Source organism: Arachis hypogaea, chromosome 3 (assembly GCF_003086295.3).
Source record: "Arachis hypogaea cultivar Tifrunner chromosome 3, arahy.Tifrunner.gnm2.J5K5, whole genome shotgun sequence".
Lineage (NCBI taxonomy): Eukaryota > Viridiplantae > Streptophyta > Magnoliopsida > Fabales > Fabaceae > Arachis > Arachis hypogaea.
Genome location: NC_092038.1, coordinates 11,271,496 through 11,287,042, shown reverse-complemented (window position 1 = coordinate 11,287,042; position 15,547 = coordinate 11,271,496). Strand labels below are relative to the sequence as shown.

The 15,547-nt window shown below is 34.0% G+C and overlaps 2 protein-coding genes across 5 annotated transcripts; one reads left to right on the top strand and one right to left on the bottom strand.

The window, feature by feature from the left end:
- Nucleotides 1–5,714: 5,714 nt before the first annotated feature.
- LOC112789481 (vacuolar protein sorting-associated protein 9A) lies at nucleotides 5,715–13,483 on the bottom strand. 4 transcript variants are annotated; one of them, XM_025831400.3, is made up of 7 exons: nucleotides 12,988–13,483; nucleotides 11,937–12,084; nucleotides 11,316–11,486; nucleotides 10,524–10,703; nucleotides 9,513–9,804; nucleotides 9,193–9,423; nucleotides 5,715–6,425 (listed from the first exon to the last, which is right to left on the bottom strand). In XM_025831400.3, exons 1-6 carry the CDS (start codon nucleotides 13,098–13,100, stop codon nucleotides 9,203–9,205), a joined length of 1,125 nt encoding a protein of 374 aa, XP_025687185.1. In that variant the 5' UTR covers nucleotides 13,101–13,483; the 3' UTR covers nucleotides 5,715–6,425; nucleotides 9,193–9,202. The 4 variants fall into 4 exon arrangements, with proteins under 4 accessions (XP_025687185.1, XP_025687184.1, XP_025687186.1 ...); XM_025831399.3 differs by having other exon boundaries at nucleotides 5,715–6,412; XM_025831401.3 differs by having other exon boundaries at nucleotides 5,905–8,939.
- On the top strand, nucleotides 6,046–9,028 carry LOC112789480 (PHD finger protein At1g33420). Its single transcript, XM_025831396.3, has 5 exons — nucleotides 6,046–6,370; nucleotides 6,789–6,915; nucleotides 6,995–7,210; nucleotides 7,299–7,922; nucleotides 8,003–9,028. The coding sequence occupies exons 1-5, from the start codon at nucleotides 6,046–6,048 to the stop codon at nucleotides 8,847–8,849; spliced, it is 2,139 nt and encodes a 712-aa protein (XP_025687181.1). The 3' UTR covers nucleotides 8,850–9,028.
- Nucleotides 13,484–15,547: the final 2,064 nt, after the last annotated feature.

Sequence of the window (15,547 nt, the reverse complement as noted above, 5' to 3'; positions counted from 1 at the left end):
CTCCAGACCTGAATCGTGGTCGTTGTCATGGTCGTCCGCCATGGTGATGGGATGACTTCCAGGTTCCCCGGCAACGGCGCCAATGTTTCGAGGGTTACCTGAAACTGGAGGTCGATATCGGATGAGATCTTCTGTACTGGTCGGTGCTAACGTGTCCGGCCGGTGGGAAACGACCGGAGCTGTTGTGTCCGACTTGTTGGACTTGGTGGTGGTGCTGATTCCTTTGTCCCCGGAGGGTGGGGGGGTACCTACAAGGGACTCCGATGCTTAAGTTAGCAAGGGTATTAAGGTATGAGTTATACTTGGGTGTCCCAGTGTATTTATAATGGTGAGATGTGACCTTTGGATAAGATAAGTTAGTTATCTTATCTTTATCTTTAGCTTTGAGTTGATGTCAGTGTATCTTTCAACGGAACCGCCTTTATCTCTATAGGCTCAGGCCGCCTTAGGATTTGGGTCGTGCTCCTCTATTTGGGCCCTTTACTGGGCTCCTCTGTCGATTTGGCCGAGCTCTTTTAAGAAGAGATCGGATAGTCTGACCTGAAGAGGTCGGTCGCTTTATCTCCAATCATCCCGGGTCGGATAGCTCGACCCAGGGTATGAACAGTATGATATTTTATCCTTAACAGGGATACACTGAATTCTCAGTACTAACTTAAGCATTGGAGTGCCTTTTGCAGGTGCACTCCCCCCTTTGTTCATACTCTCTGTGACGTGATATCTCTTTAGACGAAGAGCTCGGATCATCCTAGCTTATAGCTCGGCGTTGAAGGCAAAAGCTCGGCGTCGACTCGCTTAGCCAAGGTCATGTCCAGGTTATCCACACAAGAACAATTGGTGCCCACCGTTGGGCCTCGAAATAAATACCCTTCTTTCTATAGGCCCCATTTTCTTTCAGTGGCTTCAAACTTACCTGCATCTTTGTAAACAAAGGTCATAAAATAAATCATTAAATCCCAAAAAAGGGCCGATCTATATCTATCATTGCTATTTGCTGATATATATCTGTTATCTTTATTTGCCAGTTTATTTCTGTTATCTCTATTTGCCGATCTATATCTATCATCTCTATTTTTCGATTTATATCTGTTATCCCTATTTGCCGATCTATATTTCTTATCTCTATTCTCTAATCTATATCTGATATCTCTATTTTATTATCTATATTTATCATCTCTATTTTCTAATTTATATATGTTATCTCTATTTGCCAATTTATATCTGTTATCCCTATTTGCCGATCTATATCTGTTATATCCATTTTTCGATCCATATCTATTATCTCTATTTGCCGATCCATATCTGTTATTTCTAGTTGCCGATTTATATCAGTTATCTTTAGTTGCCGATCTATATCTATTATATCTATTTTCCAATCCATATCTATCATCTCTATTTGCCGATCTATATATGTTATCTCTATTTGTCAATTTATATCTGTTATCTCTATTTGCCGATCTATATCTGATATCTCTATTTTTTGATCTATATTTGTCATCTCTATTTTTCGATTTATATCTGTTATCTCTATTTGCCGATTTATATTTGTTATCTCTATTCTCCAATCTATATCTGATATCTCTATTTTTTTATTTATATTTGTTATCTCTATTTTTCGATTTATATCTGTTATCTCTACTTTCTGATTGATATCTGTTATCTCTATTTACCAATTTATATCTGTTATCTCTATTCTCCGATCTATGTCTGATATCTCTATTTTTTGATCTATATCTGTTATCTCTATTTGCCAATTTATATCTGTTATCTCTATTTGCCGATCTATATCTGATATCTCTATTTTCTAATCTATATCTGTCATCTCTATTTTTCGATTTATATCTGTTATCTCTATTTGCCGATTTATATCTGTTATCTCTATTCTCCAATCTATAGCTGATATCTCTATTTTCTTATCTATATCTGTCATCTCTATTTTTCGATTTATATCTGTTATCTCTATTTGCCGATCTATACCTGATATCTCTATTTTCTAATTTATATATGTTATCTCTATTTTTCGATTTATCTCAGTTATCTATATTTGCCAATTTATATCTGTTATCTCTAATTGCCGATCTATAACTGTTATCTCTATTTGCCGATCTATATCTGTTTTTCTATTTTCAAATATACACCTATTATTTGTGTTTTCAGATTTATATCAATCATTATCCGAGCTAAATCAATCATTATCGGTTCTATATCAATCATTATCAGTCATTGTCAAATCTATATCAACTATCTTTCGAACTATGACTATCAACAGTCAACAAATTCAATCACATATCATACAAGCACGAACACTTATCCATTCGCGATAATTCTTCAATTCAAAGTTGCATCGTTTACACATGCGCAATCAAACTCAATCTTCAATCGAATCACCAGACAAAGGTGAACTAACGATAATTCTTCAATTCAAAGTCGCATCGTTTACACATGCGCAATCAAACTCAATCTTCAATCAAATCACCAAACAAAGGTGAACTATTAATAATTCTTCAATTCAAAGTCGCATCGTTTACACATGCGCAATCAAACTCAATCTTCAATCAAATAACCAGACAAAGGTGAACTAACGATAATTCTTCAATTCAAAGTCGCATCATTTATACATGCGCAATCAAACTCAATCTTCAATCAAATCACCAAACAAAGGTGAACTAATGCAATATTCTCTCCCAACCAATTCACTTTTATCTAAATCGTCTCAGCAACTATTCAAATTAACTATTCAGTTTCATGAAAAATCCTAACCGTTGCATCTATTAAATCAACGGTTCAAAATTATATTGAAAAAAATCAAAGGCACAATCAATGATAAATACTACTACACTTTCCAATACATGTTAACTTCAAATAAGGTTTGAAATTCAATAGATTTTATTCCTTGTTTTAATAAAGCATCTTGAACTGGGGGCTCCAAGGCTAACTCAATGGCGGAGTTATGGCTTATGAAAAGCTCAACCTGCTTCATTAAAATACATTCTCAGGCCAAGCTTGGGGCTATGATACGGCCGTTACAAATCCAATGTCATAACTCATCATTATGCACCATAATTCGGCACTTTACGTTATAACTCGGCCTTATACATTACAATCAAACTCAATGGACTACATCTTGGAATAAAAACGTCCAACCAGACATTATCACTTATTAAAACTTATTAACTACTCTTCAACTCAAATGATCAATAGAAACATAATCGACCTATTTTATCTCACCTATAAAGGTATGATATTTTATCTTCAAACGATATACTGAATTCTCAGTACTAACTTAAGTATCAGATTGCCTTTTGCAGGTACACTCTCCCTTTGTTCATACTCTCCGTGACGTGATATCTCTCTGGACGAAGAGCTCGGATCATCCCAGCTTATAGCTCGGCGTTGAAGGCAAAAGCTCGGCGTTGACTCCCTTAACCGAGGTCATATCTAGGTTATCCACACAAGAACAGTAATTATACCAAAATTATATATAAAATAGTTGTTCATGTAGTATTTGTTTTGCTACTATTCTTTCGGATTTTTTATTTAAATTAAAAATATATAATATTTACCGATTTAAATAAACGTGTAAGTATTTACTAAAGGGTACTCCTAAGGAGCCAATGACCTAAGCGTACAATGTGTACAATGGGCTAAATCTTTGGTCCATGAATAAAATGAACATAACACATACTATCTAGAATAACCATCCGGATACCATGAATAATAAATATCTTATGTCATAAAATCACCCATCCCAAAAACTTAAGCTAATTTTGGAATTCACCAAAGATCGAACCCTTGACCTTTCGGATCTAGAACTCTAATACCATGTCATGAACCCACTCATCCCAAAAGCATAACTTGATAGGACAATGTAACACTAATGGTCATATCTCTAATACTTCCTAAACCTCCATTGTATACATTGTACGCTTAGGTCATTGGCTCCCTATACTTTCTCTTTACTAAAATACATTTTAAGTCACATCTCAGATGCAGGGAAAAAAAATCACAATATGAATGTATCTCGCATGCACTGTCCCTGAGTCCGAGATGTGTGTGTAATTTACTTCAACCCAGTGCATCCGAGATACAAACTGATTTGGACAGTGTATCCAAAATACGTGCGAGTGCGCAGGACAACTTTTACATACAACGTTACAATATTTTCATAAAAACACACAATATATATGAACATGGAAAACATTATTTCTTTAAAAACTATCCTATTTGAATTAGAACTCAAAAAAGAGTATATAAAAAATAGATCAAATTGAATTGATTTAAACTTGAGATATGATTTTACGAGAAATGAAAAGTTATCTGTAAAAATTTGAAACATTGAGTATGTGAGAGAATATTAGGGATTAGAAATATGTGATTCGAGATGAAAAGTTAAGTGGTCTGATTTCATAATGAGAAGAAATGGAATTATTTCTCCCCATTTTTTTCTATTTCGTCGACTCTACGTTGGTTTTACTATAATAACTAAACACGTACTAAAGGTTTTTTTTTTCATCATGTAATTGAACAGTATAACTTTATTTTTTTTAAAATTTAAATCAATTTAATTTGATCTAATTTTTTATGTACTCTCATTAAATACGTATTCAAATGGGTTAATTTTAAAGAAAATAATGTACAAATTAATTTCAAATCACTAATTTTAAATACATAAGGTAACATATAATTTTTAAAAATTAAACTAATTAAAAAAATTAGATTGATATTAAATCAACATATCTCGATGAACTGTATCCGAGATCATATCTCATGTACATCTGAAATTTGAGTAAATACTTACATGTTTATTTAAATCGATAAATATTATATTTTTAATTTAAATAAAAAAATCCTATCCTTTCCCGGCACCAATAAAGTGATAATTTAAGGATGTTACAGTACTTATATTTTTAAGCTATTTCTTCTGTTACATGAGTTACATCGTAATATTCGTAAACGATATTAAGTTATTTATCTAGAAATATAAAGTCAAATATGAAAGTGAAAATCAATCATGTAATTAAAAATTCAAATTAATTGATAATAGCATTGTTATTTATATATATGATATAGTTATATTAAATATATTAAATTAAATTGTATTGTGATACAATAAGCACGTGAAGACTATTAATTCACATATAAAGATACAAGTTGATTATACTTTTAGATTAGGTTAGATGACCCTGTAATGTTAAGTTTTTAAAAATTTAAACAAACCTTAATATCTATGTCAGATACTCATATTTGAATGTCGATATTATTATTATTATTATTATTATTATTATTATTATTATTATTATTATTATTATTATTATTATTATTATTATTATTATTATTATTATTCATTTTGACTTGAAACCATACCAATATTATTAATCATTATAAGTCACCAAAAAAAAATCATTATTGAGATGGGATTTATTTTTTCTTTTAACTTAGAGAAATTTAAAAGTTATATAAATAAGTTATATTCTTTCAATGTGAGTAATTTCTAAGATCTTTTTAAATAGTGCAAAACTTATTAGTTTTTCCTTTTTAAAATAATTTGCAGATTAATATTACATTGGATGACATCACTGATCAAATTAGATTTCGGTTATTTTTATCTGCCAAAGATGTTTCTATTTTGTTTGTAAAATTCTAGAACGGCTATTTTAGTTAGAATTAAAAGGGCAGTTTGAGACTTGATAAAGACGGGAAAAGGAAAGGAAATATTGAACCGCCAATAGGAAGTCGAATGACGATAATGCCCTCAGGAAAAGTGGATATATACAAATATAAAAAATCCAAAGAAAGTAAAAAACACAACAAACCCTACCAACAACACCCAGCAAGCAACAACTAGCGCCTTCATCGCTACGCCGTCGTATCTGCCTCCTTCTTCTTCATCTTCGGTTCTTCATCTTTCTCCGCCTGTTATGCTTCTTCTTCGCAACGTAAATAGCAGAATCACTCTCTAACGCTTCAGATCTACTTTCTTCGTTACTTTACCTTTGATTCGGCGTCGTTTTTTTATCCGACCGGCTAGCCTCCTTGGGCTTCGTGATGGTGGTCAACGAGAGGCCTACGAAGAGGATGAAGAGAAGAGTAACCGCCGATCTCCACGACTTTCTCACTTTCCCTTCCGCCGCCGGCGCTTCCTTCGACTCACCCTTTCGCAACTGTGTCCAGCGGTTCCTGGCAGACCATGGTCGCATAACGTTTCCTCCTTCACTCTTCCCGGCGCTGATGACGTGGCAGATCTTGTTCCGGGTTGGTGACCTTGTCGAAGGCCCTGATCTCTCGCCTGCGGTGGTCACGCTTGACATTGTGGAGGAAGATGTCACGCGCTCTCGAAGTTCAGTGTACTGTGACCAGTGTCGAGTCGTTGGTGAGTTGAATCGCTCGAGTTACTCGCGTGCATTCTACTTACCTGGCATGTTAATCTGATATTATTTAGTGATCATCTAACAATGTTATTTGTTATTTTTTTATGTTTAAATTTTTTATTCCCTTTAGCTAGTTTATTACTTAATTATATATATTTTCGCGTAGACATTGATTTTTTCCTAATTATATTATTGCTTTCTATGTCCTTGAATAACTCCTTTTTAATATAGCTTAGCACAGTCTTTTATTTTTAGCTTAGATATTGTTCTATCGGCTGTTTTATAAATGATTTTTTTTTTAATTTTTTGTTTTTTATGTGGTTAAATAATAGAATTTATTCTTAAAAAAATAAAATAACATAACCATAGATACACATTATTGAGAGTTACTTTATGTCTGTAAAAAATATATATTAACAGGGTGGAGCGGTCACCCGGTCTGTCGCAAGCGGTATCATTTCATTATCCGGGCTGCCAGTAAATCCATTGAGTCTTACCAAAGACCTTGTTCCAGATGTGAAAATCTTGTCCAACTATCTGAACCAAGGTCAGAAAATTTTCTCTCCGTGGAAAGATCTCCATGAGTTGATTTGTGGCTGATTGTTTTGGTTTTTCTAAATTGTTAGGTGTAAATCATGTGACTTCAACATTACTGTGGATGATCTTGAAGATTGGGTGTATCAACAAATCGACGACAACACCCATCTCCTGCATGGTGTTGTCCACTCCAATGGTTATGGTCACCTGCTTACTCTCAATGGAAGAGAAGGTGGCTCAAAGCTTCTCTCTGGATTTGATATTATGGGGTTTTGGGATAGACTATGTTCTGCAATTTCTGTTAGGTGTGAATCCTTTGTTATTTTTTGTTGAGTTTTTATTTTTCTTTTGTTTTCTTTGCTTTGTAGTTTATTGTGTTGAATATTTGTGCAGGAAGGTTAGTGTGATGGATTTGTCCAAGAAATTTGGATTGGAATATCGAGTGCTCCATGCAATCACCAATAGCCATTCGTGGTATGGCAATTGGGGTTATGAATTTGGAAATGGCAGCTATGCTCTTACACAAGATGCCTACCAGAAAGCAGTGAATACCCTGTCAGATATGCCCTTGTCCTCATTTTCATTCCAGGGTCGGGGACCACGAAGCCGCCTTCAGTGTGTTATTTCTCTTTACCAGTCGTTGGCTGAAACTGAACTTCTAACAATCAAAGACCTCTTCTCCTTTTTGTTGACATTGGTTCATGAATTTCACAAGCCGATGACGAAAAAAATATCTAAACAGGATGAAGGCTCCAACAAATGTAATTTATTGTGTGCTTGGACAAGACATGATGTTGAGGATGTTCAACAGGCTTTGATTAAGGTTTTGCTTGCATCAGCTTCCTGTAGGGAGGTCAAATGGGTTGCTAGACGTGTTCTCAAGGGTGCAGTTTGCAGGGGTGTTTCATCTCCGGAGCTTCTAGACTACAGTCTTAAGCATTTGGAAGGAAAATTAGCTGCCAACGGAATGGTAGTTGCTACACGATGCAATCCAAATACTAGTGCTATAGAATTCAGGTAAGGGTGAAAAATGTACTGAATTTCTTTTGTAAATGCTTCTATAGTAGTGCCACTGATGCATGTACCATTAACAACAGGCTAGAACCGTTCTGTGATGGATTTACGCGAAATTCAAGCCATCCATCAGAAGAGCAAGTCATATCCGATCTGGCATTTTTATTTGATTCGATAATTCACCCAGACAAAATGGTGAGCTATAGACCCAAGGTTATGAGGAAAAGCGTGGCTGATTCAGCAAGGAAGCTTCTTGACTGTAAGCAGTTTGTGAAAGAGTACAAGCCAGAGGTGGCCATGGAACAACCTCCAGTCATCAGACTGTGGTGTCAGGTTGAACTTTCTGATCAGCCGAAAGATGATCCATCCCCGCCACCAGAACTAATCGTTTTGCCTTTGAGTGCTACTGTTGCTGACCTTAAGAGGGAGGTCACTAGTGCTTTTCAAGAGGTGTATGCAATGTTCAAGAGGTTTCAAGCTGAGGAAGTAATAGGGTATGGGTCAATTAGTGACTCGCTCACCTTAAAATTCTTGCTTGGAACAAGTGCGATGGTCAAAATTCAAGGCAAGTGTCCAGCCAAGTATGGTCTAAGCCGCTTCCGAATGGAACGGGGTACAGAGACATGGAGAGTTGACTGCCCCTGTGGGGCTAAGGACGATGATGGAGAAAGAATGTTAGCATGTGATACTTGCAGTGTTTGGCAGCATACGAGATGCGCGGGAATTGATAATTGTGATGCAATACCTTCTAAGTTTGTGTGTCTTAGATGCCTTAGCTCGTACCGTCAGGAAGCTGTAAATTTGCCAGACTCCGATGTTGAAGCTAACAAGTCTTACAAATTATCGAATGCTTCTTGCAAAGATGAAGCAGTGGCAACGGACTGTGCAGCAGTTGCTTGTAACATAACTGTAGATTTTGGTGTACGATGAGTGTATATAGTTTTGTAATGTATGCGTGTATAGTTTTGTTTATGTTTTGACTCCTTCGAGCTTCCTTGTTTTTGGAGCGTTTCTAGGCTCCTGTTTGAAATTATCGAGCAATGGAAGATATATAACTACTGTAACCATTTATTTTGTAGCTCACATGCTAATTAAATCTTTAAAAACTATGTACAGCAGTCAGCAGTATACATAGGCAACTTAATCCGTCATTCACCTGTGCTTTGCAGTCGAATTAAAGAATGGATTTCATAAAATGAATAAATAACTTTCACAAGTAAATTCGGCATTAAGTTGCCTATTTAACTGTTGTTCCCAAAATCAGTTCTCGTACCTATTCCAATTCATTGGCCCTGCGGTGCAACCAGACTGACTGTTTCCTGCATCTTTAGGTGTCTAAGAATTGGTTCTTTCTCTGAAATTGGAAGGCAATCAATAGCTTTGCACAAGGCTGTATACTTCAAAACTAAATCCTTGTAGAGACTTAACAATCTGTCAACGTCTCTCTCCTTCAACTCTCGACTCCGAGCTTCCATATATGGATAATTTGATTCAAGCGACATAACTAGGAAAAGGGTTACAAATACAATGATTGTGATTGGGGACACCAGTAATTAATATTTCAAACAACACCCAAGAAATAAGAAAACTGACCTCTTGTCTCTTCAATTTCGTCACACATTTTGCCTGATGAACTGCACTTGGCCTCCCCTTGTTTGATCATCTGATATTCTTCACTTTTTAATTTGCTCTTCAATTTGGCTGCTTCCATGTTTTCCTCAAATTTGTCCTCATCCATGGAAAGGGATGTAGCATTTAAGTCAACTATAAATGCCATGGCTGACACAAGATTTGTGAAATAATATGCAGCTTCTGAGACGAGTTTTGCTTGCCATCGGTACAACTGGATGAATTTCAGGTTAGAATGTAATTGGGGAGGATTGGCCTGAAAGTACATACCAAAAGGTTTTCTAATAAGAATACCTTCCAAGATACCAAAATAAAAGAAAATGACTCACCATAACATGTAAAAATTTTAGAAGAAAATCAAGAAAGGGAATGTTCACTTTTCTTTAAAAGCAATTGATGATCAAAGTCGGCATCAATATATAGACAACGAGGTCATAGGACAGTGTTAATGGACCACAGGCCTAAATATACAGTACTTCAAATAATGAAGAGAAACACTATCTTTATCTTTGCAAACTTCAGCTCGTCAACCCCGCAGAAAGTCCTAGGCACTTTGCTTGCTATCCTCACCTAATCACAAAGTTTAGCATCATATAGATCAGGATGTAATTGTTTAGTTTCGGAAGTAAAATTTCAATGCCTAGCAACTTCTAATAGAGGGTTTATGTTTAGCTGAGGTATGAATCATCTGGAATCAAGTTAGTGGACACTGAGCTTTAGTCAAGACAAGGAACTCCACTTGTATGCACCTCTGGTCTTGTGAAGAGTCAATTTTGAGTTTAAATAGGTCTAAGAAGGTAACAAAGGAAGCCAATTTTTCTCTACAGTCCTTAGTTTCTCGCCTTCATAGATATATCATACTACAATGATGATAATTGAAACAAAGATGGAAAAAAGATAACGAAAAATGGGCCTGATTGTTCAGAAATTAGAATATGATACTCTGCAAAATGGCTAATTACCAAGCAAGCTTGCCTTTATTGTAACATATATGAGCACAGGGAGAAAGTCATCAGCCCCAGCTGGCACATGATTTTCAGAAATTGTTGCATTGAGCAGCAGATTGTTGATGACCTTACAACAATTCATTATACACAATAGTTTCTCACGAGGAGATTTGAAACCATTGATTTTCCTCAATTCTTTCTCAGCCAGCTGCATGAAAAAAGAAAGTAGAATCAATTTTTGTCATTCCATCAAGCAAAAACTCAAAAGTGTAGTTGCTATAAGCAATCCTTTTAAATAGAAAGGCTGGAAGCCTTGGAACAGATTAAAAAATTGGGAAGGGAGACAATTCAAACAAAGACTTCTGCTCTAGCTCAACACAAAAAGCAAAAAAAAAGAAAGTGTTTGTTGGATCAAAGAATTATTTGATCACGAAAAATAATTGTTAATAAGTATGACTTTAACAATTCAAGTATATGGAATTAGTGTTAACAAACATTGTCCATTCCAAAAATTGCCAAGCATCTTCACTTGTTACTTCCTTCTTTTTCTTTCTTCCTTGCTTCCCCCCCCCCACCCCCCCCCCCCCCCCCCCCCCCCCAGATTTGGCCCTTAGCATTAAAAATCTAGTGCAAGTTAAAGGAAGTCTATCTTCCAGAGCAGTGTTCTTCCACGCTTTTCCTTCTCTCACAGTTCTGCTAATGTTTATGTTGCTGTTTATATAATAAAAATTACCCTAATTATATCCCCACTCTCTTACACATTCCCTCAGAAAGTTAAAAGACTTCAAAACACAAATATACACATCTTAAAGCTGCATACCAGCCATGAAGCTTCATTGCGAAGAAGTGCTGGTATGTCCAGATGTTCAGGCTTCAGAAAGGTTTGCAGCAAGCATATTTTCTCTGATATGTCATTATCAATCCTTGCGTCCTCAGGCAAAGCAGAAAATGTCCGGGAGAACAATTTAGTCATTATATATTTCTCCAAACCCTGGAGGAATGAACGAGGAATGTTCAGAGAAAAGAAAGAAGGAATCTCCTATTCTGCAAAGGAAGAGGGCCCCAGAAGTGGGCCGACAGAATTAACGTACAAAAATGATTACCACAACTTTGCATAAAGCAACTACATATATTCCATGGCAAAGTTAATTAGTTCCTGCAGTAATATGATATTGTACAAAAATATGGCATCATTGTTTAGATTTTATTACCTATTAACCAAATCTAATGGTGAATTTTTCTGAACAAGTATAGTCAAAATAAAGAACCACCAGCCATTATAAAAAGAAGAACAAGGCACAGGAAATGGCGTTAAATGGATCACAAAAGGGCTTGTTGTACTTAACATAACTTCCTTTTTCCTGAGCACATAGAAAGACATATATATTCAGAACTTTTATGCAGAATATTATATAGAATTATACAATACTAATTTTTGTACCTCCATTGCACAGTCAATCTCTTCTTCAGTGGCACCCATCCACAATGGATGATCTCTTATTGCAGTTTCTGTTGTTGAGAAGAACTCTTGCACTCTTTTCCCATCACTTTCAGGATTGCATGGATAGAATGAAAATGATACAATGAAGCTGAGAAAACAATTTGCATTAAGGGATAGGATATGTATCAGAAAGAGCAAAGGGTTGATGAAGCATCTTCAGAAAGAAAAGGCGTGTGCAACCATGCATCCCAATATAAATTAATTGAAATTTCTATATATATTCTTATGAGTTAGCTCTTAGCTGAAAACAATAAATCTCATCCAACATAAAAGGAATGTAACATTTAAAGCTGCACCACATTCAAAGAACTCTATTTAAGTTCAAGCCTCATTAAAACCTTGAGGCAGGGACTATTTTGTTCAAGTATACTTGCATTGCATCTCCATATAATTATTTGTTAGCAAGAACCATGTGCCAAGAGAATCATCAACCAACCAATCTTTTCAACCAATAGAAATACAAACAACAATACCAATAATATCATATTTGTTAGCAAGAACCATGTGACAAGAGAATCATCAACCAACCAATCTTTTCAACCAATAGAAATACAAACAACAATACCAATAATATCATATATGTTTCCATGTAAAGCAGAGTTACAAGCTTGCAGTGTCTCAATAACACGCTAGGGTCATAAATATTGATGTATTCCTAAATTACAATTAGTAGTTCGACAATATAACATATTATTGCCGCTAATTGAACCGAACAATGCCGTGTAAATGACATTCAGACCTAGAATTTCTGGTATTTACTTTTACCAAAGACGAATAATTCATCATCACAATCTTTGGCGTATAATCAACGAACCACTAGATCTCATGAAGTCATCCGTAATGCAAATCGAAATTCAAAGAATTTAAATACACGGAAATTATGCACAATAAGAGCTAGAAATAAAATAGAACCGAAACAATGCACCACAAAATTAAAAAATGAAAGCAAAAAAAAAAAGGAATTAGGCGATAGCGATAATTGTTTATATACCTCTTAATTGATCGAAGAAGATCGAGAGAAGCAGGGTTTCGCATGCGATCCAGGAAGTCGTAGAAAGCGAGGGATTGGGAGGAAGACGCCGGTGATGATGTTGATCCCTCCATGGAACGGAAACTGTTGCCTAACCGAATTGGATTCAGGAAGAAGAAGAAGAAGTAACATGTTCCAATGGGATCAGTAGCTGCAGAGAGCTAGCTAAGCTACACAACAAAGACAGAAAGAAAGAAAGAAAGAAAGGCAGCAAGGCAGGGAGGAAGAGTTGAGAAGCAAAGAACATTAGGTTTGAATGATCGGTGAATTAACAGCAAATACTTATATCATTACCACACCAAGCAGTCCAACCAATCACAGTAAATTTGTTGGGTTTAATAAATACAAATTAAATGCATTAGAAATTTAAAATTTTGAGTAGAGTGATAATTAGATTTATGAGGATTTTGTGTTCGGATAATTTAGTCTTTGAAAAAAAAAAGTGACAATATATCCCTCAAAAATAAAATGTGGACACATTATAAACCTTTGTTATTAAGACTAATGGAGTTTGGTGGATTTTTAAAGTGATTAAGGTATCGGTTAAATGTCACATTGGATTTAAAATTCGTTTAAAAAGTAGTAGAAGTTATTTTTTCTGATTTTTAAATTATGAAAAGTCGTCTGGCATTATATAAAAAAATAATTTTTTTTTGATAAGTCAAAAAAATAACTTCAAAACAAAAAAAGCTACTTTTATTCTTGGTTTGTAAAAAAATAATGGCCCTACCACAATTTTTATTTAAGATTTTATCTGCCGAACCATTGGCCTTTCACCATTATTTTCACGTAATAATTTATCTGCTATAAATATTGACCATCCACCACTATTTTAAAACAATATTTTATCTGAACCACCTATTCCATATATTCCTTCCAGTTTTTTTTATTTTTTTTATCATTTTATCCTCTATTTTTATTATTAAATTTGTATTTAATATTGTGTGGTATAAAATCTTTGTTTTAATTTTTTTCTATGTGATTTTATTTTTATATAGTTGCTATTATTTTTATACTTAGTTATAGTTGATCCCGCTAAAAGAGGAGGAAATTCTAAAAGAAGTAAACACATTTCATATTTATTTTTTATTTTTATCTACTATATCATACACAATAAAATAGCAAACACTAACTACACAATCATTTCTTTGGCATTACGATCAAGATTATTGTGAATTAAAATTTTATTACTATTTATCACATATAAGAACACCGTTATGGGTGAAGATGAAGTAGAAGAAACAGTTTCTACTTAAAAAAAGAACTAATAAGAGAGCAAATAAAGAATTAATTGCCTAAATAATTGTAATCTTAGTGATTAGGTTATAAAAAATCAACATTCAATATTGAAAAGTATTTATTATCGTTGTTTTAATATCCATTTTTTGTGATAAAAAAATTATATTTTTTGAGTTATTTACTCAAACGCTACAACTTTAAAATAAGTACTTCTATAACTAAAAATTCAAATACAAAATAACTTATTTATAAGCTGCTATTAATAAAAATCCTTATACTTTAAACTTTTTTTTCAAAAGAGCTTATTTAAGTTGTTTATCCAAACTAGACCTTACTCTAAATAATGAGAATAAATTGGTCCTTCAATGTTGTTTGATTTTAACATGTCCCAAATCCTAGTTATGCATAATCTCCAATTATTCATCCTGGAAGCAAAATCCCATCACAACGCATAATGAATAACACTGGAAGCTCTGTAAGCACGAGGGGACTCATTACATGAAAAATGGTTCAACAATAAAATCACTTCTAAGTGTAATTGTCAACTGTATATAACAATATATAAGTCTAGAACCGTGGATAATCTAGATAAGTTGTTCTTTAAGATGTCCAAATTATAGGGTAATTGTTAATTCAATTTATTTTTTGAATTTTAAGTGTTCCGAATTGAAATTCATATTTATCATTTATGGTATATTTTTTTTGTTCTTATTAGAGGATATACTGCAAGTTTTTTAGATAATTGGATGATGTTATCGAAAATGTGAAGGTTCAGAGTTTTAAAAGGGGAGTAAAAGATAAATTACTTAATTTGGAGGAGAGAATTGTGAGATTGGAAATGAATTGTAAAAATAAAAAAATTTCAAGTAAAATTACATTTAGGAATGATGTGTATTTTATGGCTGGTATTTTAATTGCAATCATTGTGAACATGTCGAGTAAGGGTTATGAATGAATCAAATTAAATAGTTAATGCATGAATGTAATAGTATTATAATTGTGTTATTATAAATACAGTAATAAACAAGAATTTTTGAATCATTGTATGATTTATCATGGATGTTGGTGTTAATGAATATGATCTTCACAACGATAAAATGAAATAAAGAAATCAAATAACCATATAGCCATAAGAGCATTATTATATTATCAAAGCTTTCAAATGATTGTTTTCAATTACAAGACTTAATCCAAGAAGAGACGGAACACTTGAAATTTGTGTTAATCAAAAGAAAACATATAGCAAACATTATTATAACTGTATAATATATTGTATCTAATT

What these genes read in the sequence shown, in the direction of transcription:
- LOC112789480 (XM_025831396.3), top strand. Translation starts at nt 6,046, where the DNA reads ATGGTGGTCAACGAGAGGCCTACGAAGAGGATGAAGAGAAGAGTAACC. An exon ending in GTCCAACTATCTGAACCAAG is followed by an intron (nt 6,916 to 6,994) that starts GTCAGAAAATTT and finishes CTAAATTGTTAG; the next exon opens with GTGTAAATCATGTGACTTCA. An exon ending in ACTAGTGCTATAGAATTCAG is followed by an intron (nt 7,923 to 8,002) that starts GTAAGGGTGAAA and finishes CATTAACAACAG; the next exon opens with GCTAGAACCGTTCTGTGATG.
- LOC112789481 (XM_025831400.3), bottom strand. Translation starts at nt 13,100, where the DNA reads ATGGAGGGATCAACATCATCACCGGCGTCTTCCTCCCAATCCCTCGCT. An exon ending in CTTCTTCGATCAATTAAGAG is followed by an intron (nt 12,085 to 12,987) that starts GTATATAAACAA and finishes TTGTTTTCTCAG; the next exon opens with CTTCATTGTATCATTTTCAT. An exon ending in TCATATATGTTACAATAAAG is followed by an intron (nt 9,805 to 10,523) that starts GCAAGCTTGCTT and finishes ATGTACTTTCAG; the next exon opens with GCCAATCCTCCCCAATTACA.